At 49.0% G+C, this 13,393-nt stretch overlaps 4 protein-coding genes across 4 annotated transcripts; 2 read left to right on the top strand and 2 right to left on the bottom strand.

Moving 5' to 3' along the window:
- Nucleotides 1–589: 589 nt before the first annotated feature.
- Nucleotides 590–2,454, top strand: TRUGW13939_06455 (uncharacterized protein; the record flags this gene model as incomplete). The annotated part of the gene is made up of 5 exons (XM_035489608.1): nucleotides 590–1,070; nucleotides 1,127–1,163; nucleotides 1,222–1,341; nucleotides 1,393–1,527; nucleotides 1,581–2,454. 5 exons carry the CDS (start codon nucleotides 590–592, stop codon nucleotides 2,452–2,454), a joined length of 1,647 nt encoding a protein of 548 aa, XP_035345501.1.
- A 426-nt stretch (nucleotides 2,455–2,880) lies between these two features.
- TRUGW13939_06454 (uncharacterized protein) lies at nucleotides 2,881–4,673 on the bottom strand (the record flags this gene model as incomplete). Its single annotated transcript, XM_035489607.1, has 2 exons — nucleotides 2,881–4,137; nucleotides 4,215–4,673. 2 exons carry the CDS (start codon nucleotides 4,671–4,673, stop codon nucleotides 2,881–2,883), a joined length of 1,716 nt encoding a protein of 571 aa, XP_035345500.1.
- Nucleotides 4,674–5,915: 1,242 nt separating this feature from the next.
- Nucleotides 5,916–8,094, top strand: TRUGW13939_06453 (uncharacterized protein; the record flags this gene model as incomplete). The annotated part of the gene is made up of 3 exons (XM_035489606.1): nucleotides 5,916–7,680; nucleotides 7,741–7,805; nucleotides 7,870–8,094. The coding sequence occupies 3 exons, from the start codon at nucleotides 5,916–5,918 to the stop codon at nucleotides 8,092–8,094; spliced, it is 2,055 nt and encodes a 684-aa protein (XP_035345499.1).
- Nucleotides 8,095–8,770: 676 nt separating this feature from the next.
- Nucleotides 8,771–12,576, bottom strand: TRUGW13939_06452 (uncharacterized protein; the record flags this gene model as incomplete). Its single annotated transcript, XM_035489605.1, has 8 exons — nucleotides 8,771–8,920; nucleotides 8,984–9,479; nucleotides 9,538–9,674; nucleotides 10,602–11,015; nucleotides 11,075–11,503; nucleotides 11,556–12,007; nucleotides 12,069–12,256; nucleotides 12,560–12,576. The coding sequence occupies 8 exons, from the start codon at nucleotides 12,574–12,576 to the stop codon at nucleotides 8,771–8,773; spliced, it is 2,283 nt and encodes a 760-aa protein (XP_035345498.1).
- Nucleotides 12,577–13,393: the final 817 nt, after the last annotated feature.

The raw sequence follows: 13,393 nt of genomic DNA, 5'->3' as shown, positions 1-13,393 counted from the left end.
GCCGTCTGGGTGTTGATGATTGTGGATAAATTTGGGTTATCGGGCGGACGCGATAAACAGCTGCACCCGATCGAGTGTTGCCCCGGTAACAAGCCACGTGATATAACTTCACATTTGAGCTTTAGGCTTGGTCCAGAACATTGAAAAAAAAGAGTAATTTGGAACTTCTTTTTCTTTCTCTTTTCCTTTTTAAATATTGAAGCTGGATGCCCTGCCGTATATGAGTTGAGGAGAAAACTGGACAACTGGCCATGACCCAGCCCCTTCCTCTACATATGTTAATTATATTCGATTTCAATCAGAATAGAAAATATAAAAGTTTCCGGCATGTCTGTTTCTTAGGTGCCTTGTCATTGAATTAAATAATATCACTACGTAAGTATTCTTGAACTGGGAGGGATTGCTTTGTCCGCTCCGATGGGGTTAGCGGCTGGTTATCGGCGCGATAACGACTTTGCTCTCCGTGATTGAATTTTAAAATGCCGCCAATGCTTCGACTTACAAAATCAACATCTCATTGATCACCCTTCATTGATTCTCTTCTTACGTTTAATTCTTTCGTTTGTTTCCCTTCTCGGTGGATCTAACAATGCCTGGACGGGGCTCCGATCCAGTCTCTACCAACGGCAGTAAGAAGAGAGCTGCAGCTGATGAAACTCTAGAAGGCAACAGCTCTTCCCCAAGGAGATCGAAACGAACACGACAAAGCGCGAATACTGCGAGCCTTGCAGATGCGGACGCCCTCGAAAACGACGAACCTAAGAAACGTACAAAACGAGTTGCTGCCAAAGGCACCGCCGTTGGCAGCAACACATCGACGGATGTCAAGGTTGAACAGGAGGGATCTTCTCTGGTCAAGGCGCAAACAACTCGTGTGACGGAAGATACAGGAGACGCAGTGAAGATCTCAGTGAAAAAGGAAATCGAAATCGAAGAAGAAGAAATACAACCCAAGAAGGCCACTAAGAAGCGGGCATCGAAAGAGGAGAAGGCGGCAGAAATGGAACCACTGGCTGCCAGAACGAAAGGACTGCAAATGTTCATTGGTGCACATGTCAGCGCTGCCAAAGGTTCGTCAATACGAGAAATCACTGTTACCATGTTGCTGAACTAAACTGTCTTCCAGGAGTACAAAATTCTGTAATCAACAGTGTTCATATAGGGTACGATACAAGGGTGTCTGACATCTTATGCTAGCGGAAAGCTAATTTCTCTATGTAGGGGAAACGCCTTTGCTCTTTTCCTGAAATCTCAAAGAAAATGGGATAACCCGCCATTGCAAGACGAACATAGAGAGCAATTTCAAAAGTTCTGCCTGGAGCAGCAATATGACGCTGCAAAGTGAGTTTATGCTTGGATTCCATCATGTCGCCCCTGCTAATTCGCAAACAGATACATTCTGCCGCATGGATCTTACCTAGTGAACCTAGCCCAGGGGGACAAAGCCAAAGCTAAACAGGCATATGATTCCTTTGTCGACGATCTTAAACGATGCGAGCAACTCGGTATCAGGTTGTACAATTTTCAGTAAGTTTTCGACTTGTGAAAATTTTCAAAGTTCAATGTCCTTATTTTTACAGTCCTGGAGCAGTGATTCAGAGCACACTCGAATCAGCTACGTCTCGGCTGGCACAGGCTTTGACGAAGGCGCTTTCTGTAACTTCGACGGTGACACCTGTGCTCGAAACAATGTGCGGCCATGGCACAACCATTGGTGGCCCGCTCTCTGAAATCGGGGCTGTGATTTCTCAAATTCCCAAGGAGTACCATTCACGCATTGGAGTATGCGTTGATACCTGCCATAGCTTTGCGTATGGCTACGATTTAATCTCTACAGAAGGGTTCAAGGCTTTTATGCAAGAGTTTGACGACAAAATCGGACTACAGTTCTTAAGAGCATTGCATCTAAACGACTCAAAGGCACCGAGAGGCAGCAAGCGCGATTTACACGCCAACATCGGGACGGGGTTTCTGGGACTTCGGGCATTCCACAATGTCATGAACGAAGAACGTTTCCAGGGACTGCCGATGATTCTCGAAACTCCAATTGACCGACCAAATCCAGTACTTGCAAACATGTCTCAAGTAAAAGAAACCCCGGAAGAAGAAGACCAAGACAGTGAGCAGGAGTCGGATTCTATTAAGAAGAAGCAGAAAAAGACCCCAAAGAAAAAGCCGTCCTCCAGCAGTAAAGCTCCCCCTACCGTTGAAGACAAAACCGTATGGGCTCGTGAGATTAAGCTTCTCGAATCTTTGATTGGTATGGATTTGGAAAGTCCAGAGTTTCGGTCTCTAGAGGCCCAGCTATCGGAAGTTGGACGGGCAGAGCGAGAGAAGCACCAGGGGTTTTACGAAAAGAGACTGGAGACAGAGGCTAAGAAAAAGAAAAAGGAGCTTGAAAAGGGTCAAAAGAGCCTAGCTGATATGTTCCAGGCCAAAAAAGGGACCAAGTAGGGGAGCTAATTGGTGATACAACTTCTAATGTGTAATAAACACTGTACAACATTTGTAACACATTTGAATGATTTGGTAAAGTACGTGTAATGGATATGTAGACTTCGAAACGGTTTAAATTTCGTTTAAATCCCCTAGTGCCTTAATTTTTTTCACAAATCAACATTGAAATTCCATTTTGGAAGTTTCTATAGGGTATCGGTGAGAATCTCATCTCCACTACCATTGATATTAACATGCCCCACAGGCCGAGAACAGAGAAAGCCGGCTAAGATACCGGGTTTATCAAAACCAAACAAAAAAAAAGAAATCTTGTTTCATCGTGCGCGCTGAAAAAACACTAGCAAAGCAAAATACATCCACCAGGGTATACAGACGTTTGGTAGTTCAAAATCAATATACGAGGAACTATTCTAACTTGCTCCACTATGCTTCATCTTCCACGTTCGTCGATGGTGTAGGGTGTTGTGGCTGCTGACCTAATGGCCCTCCTGGGGCAGCTAAGGTGCCACTGACATGTACAGGGAATGAATATCGACCACGACGAACATCGTTTCTCGGAGTTATGTTCACGTTCTCGTCGCCCTCTCCACCACTCTGCGGGTAGGGATCAAGCGTATCATTAGGGACGGACTGGTAAGCTCCTCGGTTTTCGCCGTCGCGAGTGCCGAGTCCTAGGCCAAGTCCATAGTTTGGTATAGGACGCTGTCGGTTTGGAGCCTCAGTGACCGGCGAGATGCTATATTCCTCAACCTCTGGCTCCGGATCGATTTCGTCGCGGGCTTCAGATCGCATTTTGCTAATTTTCATGTAGTTGTACGTCGCAATGCTTGCAATAGTCACAAGGAGGCCAGACACATTGATGGGCGTCAATTTATCGTGGAAAATGACGCCCGCGGCGCTGATCGTCACAACCTCTTTGAAGATTCCGCAGATACTCAGGGTGACGACTGAAGATCGTTGGAGCAACGCAAATTCGGACGCTATCATACAGAACGCTAACGCTCCTGGAAAGATGAGAAGTAGCGACGCATGCAAGGATCCGTGAGAGTTGATCAAAGTGTTCAATCCATCGCCAATATCGTGTGGTCCCTCAATACTGAGGGAAATGGCCATCAAGGAGAAAAACATGATAGGGGTGAGGAAGAACATGGTGGAGAATGGGTTGGAGGTTGCGGGGTTCCGGAGTAAAAGGATTTGAGTAAGGCCCCATCTAAAGCCAGAGAAAAAGGCCGAAGCGATAACTAATGCAAAGCCTCGCACATCAAAAGCCGTTTCTCCCGCAACCATCATGATAACACCTACGGTCATTGTGCCGATAACAATTATCAGTTTTACCGATGGTGACTCTAGACGAAAGATAAAAGCAAAGAGAAGGACAAAGGCGAGTGCCGATGACTTGCACATGGTGAGAAAGGTAAGGGAAATATATTTTAGGGACATGTTGCCCAGGCCGATATCCAAAGACGTGGCGGTGCCGCATGGAATTAGGCGTGTTAGGTAAAACATCTTGGTCATGAGAGGTTCGTTAGAAGCTGCCGTTGGCGGAGATTTTGGACGGAGAGTAGGGATGAAGTAGAGAACGAGCGCGGCGAGTGTGAACTGGACAAGCATGTGAAGGCTGGTTGTAAAGACCGGATAAGGGAAGACGACCTCGTCTTCTGAGAACATCCATTTGTTATACTGTGAAGAAAGAGTCAATATTTTGTTCTGTTTTTGGGAGAGCTGACTTGCTAGCCTCGACGGCACGGGGAACTTACTATTGAGATTGCCAGCGAAAACAAATACCACAGGCCAATCAAGCAGGCATTTATTGTCAGCCTCCTGGCGACGTTCTTATCCGCGACCACATTGCTTGTTTTGGACTTGACGCCGGCGATTTTGGCATCAAGCCGCTTCCGTTGTTTCTTCCTCCGCCGTCGTCGGTCGTTTCTTTGCTTTGCTGTCAAGCCGGTCTCTTCATCATCGTTCAATGCATCATCAGAGTCGCCGTCGAGTGATTCGGCGATGGATGATAGATCAGAGGAATCGGTATCCTCGTTAGTAAGCGACCTCTGGTCTTCGCCCTTGGGGCCGTCTTCCCTGGGGCTTAAGCGCCCTTCTCTTTCGACATAATTTTCGACAGGCGCAGCATGAAGCTGTGAAGGGCCGGCTGCTGTTAGGATGGAGCTCCGCCGGCGATGGTGGCCGGTGATGTTTCGTGAGGCCCCAACCGTCATGTTGAGGAATCAGCGGCTGTAACGTTAGAAAAGCGGGATTGAACACATCGGAAGACCGGGAAGAGCGTATGCCTCGTGTAGGCGGGACTGGCCGAGACGTTGATCGAGCTTCAATAAAAAGGAGAGGAGATAAAATTCTAGGATGGCCGGACCCAGGTGAATATCGCGTTGGACGCAAGGGCTGCTCGGATACTTGAAGGGGCGAATAAGCTCGCGTGCGCCGAAGTCAGACCGCCCGACAGAAGACCACCACAGCGCAAAGGGTGGAATGGGCAGAAAGCAAAACGGAATGGGAAAAAAGAAAAGGAGGTTCTAAGGGAGTGACCGATGCCCACCGGGGAATCAAAGGAAAGAGATGGTGGGAGTCATCCACGACAATAAAGCAGCAGCGGCAGAGTCGGGGGTTGCTGTTGCTGGGAGGAGAAGGAGCGTCGTCAGGCTTTTGCAGGTGATCAGGAGGCTTGGCGCTGGGCATTCCCCGTACTAGTACCCATTTGGTTAGGCGCCTAGGGCTGCCACCCGCTGTGCCCTTCCTTCCTAATCGAGATAGGCCGCGAGGCTAATTAATCTGCTGCCCCACACATCGCGCGATAATTGGCTCGCAGAGGAATAGCAGAGTCAGAGAGTCCCGTGACCCAGTACCGGAGATCCACTCCGCCCCGCCCGTAGTGCCGGCTTGGCACGGCCAATCCGGGGTCGCCGCATTTCCGGGCTCCGAGGACCCACCTAGTTTCCTTCCTTATCAAAAAGCGTCTAGGAACTGATGTCCGGCTTCACAACCATCCAAACCTTGCCAGTACTGGGTCGGGAATTTGTCTGACAGGACTTGAGAGCGGCTGGCTGGCCTGTCATGATGCCTTGCAGCGAGTTCAACAATATTTCCCGGCCCACTTTGTCACTGTATCAAGACACGCTTACGCCATTGTTGGCTGCACCTTACCGCAATCCAAAGGTTAGAGAGCCACATGTAACCAGAAGCTGGCTTGCTTCTAGTGGATATTGCTGCGATCATGATGCCATACCCTCGTCGCCGGCCGGAAGCACCGGCGGCTGGCCATGACATGTTATGATGGCCAGTGCTATTTCTAGACGATAGGCAATGATTTACTTCTACTGCTAGGAGCGACCGTACAAACTACAACTATAGCTTTTTTCTGCACACGAACAACAACAGGGAAGGAAGAACAGGATACCACATATCTTGCTCGCGTTGCATAAACCACCAACACCGTCTGCATCAACATGTCCGAATCTCGGGGATACCGGCCCATCGAAGACTATGGAATCATTGGTGATATGCACACGGCTGCCCTAGTGAGCAAAGATGGGAGCTTGGACTTTCTGTGCTGGCCTGTATTTGACTCCCCGTCTGTCTTCTGCCGGCTGCTCGACAAGGACAAAGGCGGCCATTTCAGTATCATGGCAGAACATGGCCAAGATGCGCCCATTAGCAAGCAGAGATATTTGCCCTATACCAATATCTTGGAAACTAGATGGATCCACGAAGAAGGAGTTGTCAATCTGTTTGACTTCTTCCCCGTCTCCAACACCAAGCCGCCGGGTTCGGACCGACATTTATCTGGATATTGCGCCTGCACCGAACCAGGCGGAAATCGCTGGAAGACTGGCGCTAGGCACTCCGGGGTCATACGTCGATTGGAATGCGGTCGCGGTGCGATGACAATGAAGATGGAACTTTTTCCATCTTTCAATTATGCTCGAGACGGCCACACTGTTCGCTGCAACCTGTCCAACGAGACTACGCAGAACAAGTTGCAGACCGTATACTTTGATAGTTTACAAGAACGTCTGCAGCTAGACATCTGGGTAGACAGCAGGAAGGAAGGACAGGGTCACCCGAAGACTGTCTTCAAGTTGGAAGACCGACCGGGGTTCCTGGGGTCTGGCCTTGTCGCTGAGATCTGTATCGAAGAGGGACATGATCTAATATTTGTCCTACACAGCCCAGAGAAGGCGATGCCGGGACCTACTCAGATCGCGTCGTATCTTTCTCGTCTCGAAACGGAAACTTTTGAGTTTTGGACAGATTGGAGCCACAAATGCACATTCCGCGGTCACTACAGAGAGACAGTGGAAAGAAGCCTACTCATTCTCAAATTATTGACCTACAAGCCGACGGGGGCTGTCATTGCGGCGCCGACATTCTCTCTACCCGAAAGCATTGGTGGCACGCGCAATTGGGATTACCGATACTCGTGGGTGCGAGATACGGCTTTTACTCTATACGCCTTTCTTAAAAACGGTTACGATGAAGAGGCAGAAGCGTACATCACGTTTATATTTGACCGTGTGTTTCCTCCACTGGTCAACCAAGAGACGAAAGATGAACATAAGCCATTCCTGCCAATCATGTTCACCATAAGAGGAGACTCTGAAGTTCCAGAATATGAACTGAATCATTTGGATGGGTACCGCGGTAGCAGGCCAGTACGTATCGGCAATGCAGCGGCCTTCCACACACAGTTGGATATATACGGCGAACTGCTGGACAGTATCTACATGTACAACAGCAATGCCAAACCCATCCAGTACGACCAATGGCTCGGGATTCGTCGGATGGTAAACTACGTCATAGAAGTGCGCAACCAGCCCGACATGTCCATTTGGGAAGTTCGCGGCAAGCCACAGCATTTCTTATACTCGAAGATGCTTCTCTGGGTTGCTCTCGATCGGGGAGTGCGCCTGGCAGAACGACACTCGACTCTGCCCTGCCCGGACCGACAGGACTGGATCCGCGTCCGCGACGAACTGTACGACGAAATTATGACAAAGGGATTCAACGCCGAAAAAGGATTTTTCTGCCAGAGTTATGAGAACAAAGAAGTCGTTGACGCCGCACTGATGATTGCCCCCTTGGTCCTTTTCGTCGAGCCGAATGATCGACGTTTCTTGAGCACGCTGCAGAGGGTCCTCGAGCCTCCAGAGAAGAACGGCTTGACTAGTGCTAATATGGTTTTCCGATACGACCATGAAAAGGCACATGATGGTTTGTGTCCCCCGTCCCCCCTGAGGATACATGTTACATTGAGACTAACCGTTCTAATAGGTGTCGGCGGGCGAGAAGGCGCCTTTATCATGATCACCTTCTGGGCCATCGAATCCATGTTCCGGGTACCTCTTCCTTTTGTATAAACTGCCTAAGCATATATAACTGACTGATATAAACAACTCGCAGGCCCTGAAATATACCAAAACGCTACCCAACGGCGACAACCTCCAGCGCAAGGCAATCGCCTCCTTCGACAACGTGCTCTCCTTTGCCAACCACCTCGGCATCTTCTCCGAAGAAGTCGCCGTTAGCGGTGAGGCAATGGGCAATGTGCCGCAGGCGTTTAGCCATTTGTCGTGTATTAGCGCGGCGATGAATTTGCCTGAGACTATTACTCGTCCGTGGAAGTAACTGGGAAATCTTCACCTGTGTTTTTTTTATTTTGTCTTCGACGAGAAGTATAAAGGGTAAAAAAATGACAACAACAAAAGGGGGCTCAGCCGGTGTTTAATACTGATTTTGGAAAGAAAAAGAAAAGACCCAAGATGAGATAAATAGTCTTGAGGTGAAATGTATGTGATAACAGATTGTTAACTAAATTGATATGTAGATTTTTTTAATCAATGTGATTTTGATTCTTCTGGACCATCATCTATGGCCCAGTTGATATGCATCACATAAAAGCCACCCCGTCTACTAGAACCCTTTATACATTATATGTAAGTTTCAAATATTGAAAGTAGGATTATATTGATATCTTGGGATCTATTGCATCTTCAGATACAAAATAAAGTAAAATAATAGTTTCCGTTTGCTCGTTCATTTGGTCCTAGCAAATCAACCAACTCACTTTCCCCTGTAGTCCGACTCTCTTTTTCTTAGGGTTGCTCTCTCTCTCTCTCTCTCTCTCCAACCCGCCAATAGCCCTAGAGATAGATAGACAAGGATAGTTTTTGCCCATGGAACTACATGTATAATCTTCTCTTTCGCCACGTGCGAGCGAGAAATATTTGTTTCTGTTCTCCATTAAACCAAGGACCCTTTCAACAGGTCGACGCCATCAGATGGCGGGCTTTTTGGTTTATTTTTAACCACCCTTTCTTGGGGCTGGCGAATCCAGGCGAGTGGGCACGGCTACACGCTCTTTGTTTTGTGTGGAATTCCGCGCAAAATGATTTGTGTTGCCGATTGTCGTGCTGGCGTTGCGGAGCTCGATCTTCTTGCGCTCCATTTCCAGCTATATACCAAGTTAATATCAAGATAAAAAAAATATTGGATATTATGTGTATATTGTACTCACCACTTTGCGGACCCGTGTCAGAGCTGCAGAGTCGCCTGCAACCAAGGCCTTGCAGTCGTCTACTCGGTACGGTTTCGAAATCACAACCGCATCCGCGATAACGATGTTCGCGCCATCCCATCTGGCGGGCATGGTGCGGCTAAAGGCATCGAAAATATCCTGTGCCTCTCGGGTTACGCCTTTACCCCGTCGAGCCTCTGATTCCTGGAGTTTGGCGACTGCGTTGGCCTCGCGAGTCTTGAGGGCACGCGTGTCTAGCGCATGGAGCGGAGGAGCACCGGAAGCGCCATCAGTTTCAGACGACGCAAGAGAAAGAAGTTGGAAGGACTGGATGCGGGAGATTGGTATGATATGGTAGTCGCCGGACTGCTGTGCGCTTGATGGGTTGGAGCTCTGGGCTGATATGTTGATCGCAACGAGGCTGGTGATGGAGCAGGCGGTAAACAGAGTACCTTCAATGGTCGACGCATTCGGAGCTATCGTTGTGATCCGGATACTACCATAAGAAAACACATCAGAATTTAATCAACATAGTGTATGGTTGTGGTGCTCACCGTCCGCCGATTGCCTTGTTTAATGCCTCATCGGAGGGGACCATAGCTGCTGAAGAGGTTGCTGCTTGCTGGCCCTGTGCCTTGGCGCTGACACTCTGACGCTTGTTATCCGCCATTAACGACCGTTGTTCTTGAATCTATTGTGTAGAATAGAGCGAGATGGCACGCGAGTCAGAAATGCGATGGTCTAGGCTTTTGATACGAGATGCCACAAGCTTGTCATATAATCACAACTGCCGTGAATCGGTGTATAGTCCTGCGATGGTGCGGCTCCGATCGAAATAAGAGCGGAAATAGATACGTTGTTTGACAGCAGGGAAACAAGCTTGTTTAAATGACTAAATGAGCGACGTGAAGGGGAGGTTTGGACGGAGAAAACAAGACAACTGTGCTTCAACCGAGCTCGCAAAAAATGCAACGATGCCTGTAAGCGAAAAAAAAAAAAAAATAAGCAGAGACGAAAGACAAGAGAGCACTGGAGGCAACACTCGTTCGTTCGCTGTGGTCGGAGAGAAACGAGAAGAGGTCGACAGAGGGGGGAATAATTGATGCGACGCAGGAGCAGAGAGCGAAGTCATCGCCTGTCATTGGCAGGTGTGGGGCCGCTTCTAGATCGGGACTAGGCTGGATGTCTATTTCTATCCTATTCAACAATGCTAATTATTCTTATCTCCTGTAAAGTATGTGAAGCCGGGGACATCTTGTCCAATTGTTTATTTTTAACAATATTTTTTTCCAGTATTCTTCTTCTAGTACTAAGCCTCCTAACGATATCTCATGCTGTCTATCAATCGATTTCGAGGTTCCGAAAAAGGAAAGGGTATCATGATGTCATGACAAAAGAAAACCATTATATCCATTCATTTGTTCGTGATTGAACGCATAGCATAGATAACTATCTCTAATTACAAGAGTAGATGCGTTCGCCATTCTAATGATATTTTCCGCCTGGGAGGTAGTCAAAACCGCAGGGGCTTTTTTTTTGGTTTTTTATATAACAAAAAAGTAACAGCTGCCCTTATCGAAGCAGACATACCTTAAGCAACATAAGTAGAGGCAGAAACGTTACCGCCGCGGCCGGTCCAGTTAACGTGGATATCCTTGCCCTCGGGGAAGTTGTCGCTGGCGTGCTCGGGCTTGATGCGGAAAGTGTGGGCACCAAAGTAGTCACGCTGGGCCTGCAAGAGGTTGGCAGGGAGCTCCTTGGTGCGGTAGCCGTCGTAGAAGCTGAGGGCGGTGCTGAAAGCAGGAGTAGGAATACCCCACAGAGCACCCTTGCTGACAACATCGCGCCAGCCGTCCTGGGCCTTGTGGATGGCCTTGTTGAAGAAGTCGTCGAAGAGCAAGTTCTCGAGGTCGGGGTTGTTGCGGTAGGCGTTGGTGATGTCCTTCAAGAAAACGGAGCGGATAATGCATCCACCGCGCCACATGAGAGCAATCGAGGGCTTGTTCAATTTCCAGCCATACTCCTTGGCGGCCTGCATGATTCTTGTTAGTGGAAATTCAGGGTAATATTTTAGAACAGGTGAAAACTCACGTTCTGGATCAGCATGAAACCCTGAGCGTACGAGATAATCTTCGAGGCGTACAAGGCCTGTTCGAGGTTGTCGATGAAGGTCTGCTTGTCACCCTCAAACTTGGGGGTAGGACCTCCAAGGATCTTGCTGGCGCGGACACGCTCGTCCTTGATAGCACTGAGGCAGCGAGAGAAGACAGCCTCGCCGATAAGAGTAACGGGCATGCCGAGATCGAGGGCGTTGATGGCAGTCCACTTGCCAGTACCCTTCTGGCCGGCCTTGTCAAGAATCTTCTCGACGAGGGCGGTTCCATCCTCATCCTTGAACTTGAGAATGTCGCGGGTGATTTCAATCAGGAAGGAGTCCAAGACACCAGTGTTCCACTTGTCAAAGACCTCGCCGATCTCGTAGGGAGTGAGGCCGAGACCGCGCTTGAGGATATCGTAGGCCTATAGGACGTTAGGAATCTGCCCGGACGTGAAAAGAGACGAAAGAACCAACCTCAGTAATCAATTGCATGTCACCGTACTCGATACCGTTGTGGACCATCTTCACGTAGTGACCAGCACCCTCGTCACCGACCCAGTCACAGCAGGCCTCGCCATCGCTCTTGGCAGCGATGCTCTGGAAGACATCCTTGATGTATGGCCAAGCCTCCTCGTTACCACCGGGCATGAGAGAAGGACCGTAGCGGGCACCCTCTTCACCACCGGAGACACCAGTGCCGACGAAGCGAATGCCCTTGGCGGCGAGGTATTGGGCACGGCGGTTGGAGTCGGGGAAGTGAGAGTTTCCACCGTCGATAATGATGTCACCCTTCTCGACGAAGGGAAGAAGGGACTCAATGAAGTCGTCAACGGGCTTGCCAGCCATGACCAAGAGCATCATGCGGCGGGGCGTCTTGAGCTTGGAGACGAATTCCTCGATGGAGTGAGCACCAACGACGGATTTGCCTGTCGAGCGTTAGAAGCATATCCTCGCGTTTTCAGTTCTTGTTTTTTTCTTATTCTGTACCTTTAGCCTCGTTTTCGAGGAAGCGGTCGACCTTGGCGACAGTACGGTTGTACGCAACAACCGTGAAGCCGTGGTCGGCAGCGTTCAGAATCAGGTTCTGGCCCATGACGGCCAGACCGATAAGACCAAAATCACCACTGGGAACGAACCGCGCCGGAGCGCCGACATTCAAGCCGGCCAGGCGGGCGCTGAAGTCAGTCAATTGATCATGCTGGGCGCGGCAAGGATAAAAAAGACAGAATAGAAGCAAGTAAAGGTTGGATAGGAGAAGTTTTCAAGAGATCGACGCCAGTGGATTCCATCAAACACTAGAGATTGTGAATCTCTCTGCGGCGAGATGTCCCGTATGGTAGATGGCTTTCTTCTCCCCGTTCTCCTCTTATTGTTTTTTATGTTTGTTCATCTTCTGTTGCCAGCGAGACAAAAAAAAAAAGATGCTGACGATGCGGGGGGCTTCGGGGGAGACGGAGATGAGGGGCTAGGCTACTCACACTGCTGTTTGCGCCATGGTGATACTATCGTTCAACCGTAGTTGAGAGTATTTGGAAGGCGAATAAGAAGAAGATAGATGACTCTGCAGAGGACAAGTCCACAGGGCAGAAAAGAGAAGAGCAAAGGAGGCGGTTGGAGACGGAGAAAGAGGAAGAAGAGAAGAGCGAACGGGTGAGAAGGAAGCAAGAAGTAGTCAGCGAACTAAAACAGCACCAAAGGTCCCGGTGAGGAGCAACGGCTATTACTTGCTTCTTCTTCCCATAAGATTAGTATTACTACTGCTTGTCTCGGACCTGGCGGAAGAAAGACGTCGCACTAGAGCGCGCTACTTGGTATCTACAATTGCTAGAATTACAATCACGCATGCTGTCGGCTGTGATTTATTATTATTACTATTATTATTGCTGTTCCTCCAGCTTGCACAGCATCTCAGTGTTGCCGTCATATGGTGGGGACAAACGCGATGGCGGGGCATTTGCATCGACCGCATGGAATGACGCAGAAACCGCCGACTGATCATTAAAATAAAGGACAGGACACCGATGCTCTTCTATTATTATTTTGCAAGCCAGTCTATGCAACACCCGATGCATCGTCAATAGCCGAAACGCGGACACGACTGAGCAAGGCCGGAGACCTTGCCGGAACACTCTTGTCCGGCAAAAATTGAGGCATTAAACACCGTCGGCGGGGCAGCCAAGGGCATTTGCAGCTTGGGCGGCGTGGAGGGGCAAATCCCGCTAACTTAGTAAAGTTGAATGAAGTAAGCAAAAATAATACTGAGAAGAAGAAGATTATCCGTAATTAGTGCGTCAACGATGATGATAGAACCG

This window comes from Talaromyces rugulosus, chromosome III, assembly GCF_013368755.1.
Source record: "Talaromyces rugulosus chromosome III, complete sequence".
NCBI classification, from domain to species: Eukaryota; Fungi; Ascomycota; class Eurotiomycetes; order Eurotiales; family Trichocomaceae; genus Talaromyces; species Talaromyces rugulosus.
Note: the sequence above shows the minus strand (reverse complement) of the source record. Positions and strands in the feature narration are given on the sequence as shown.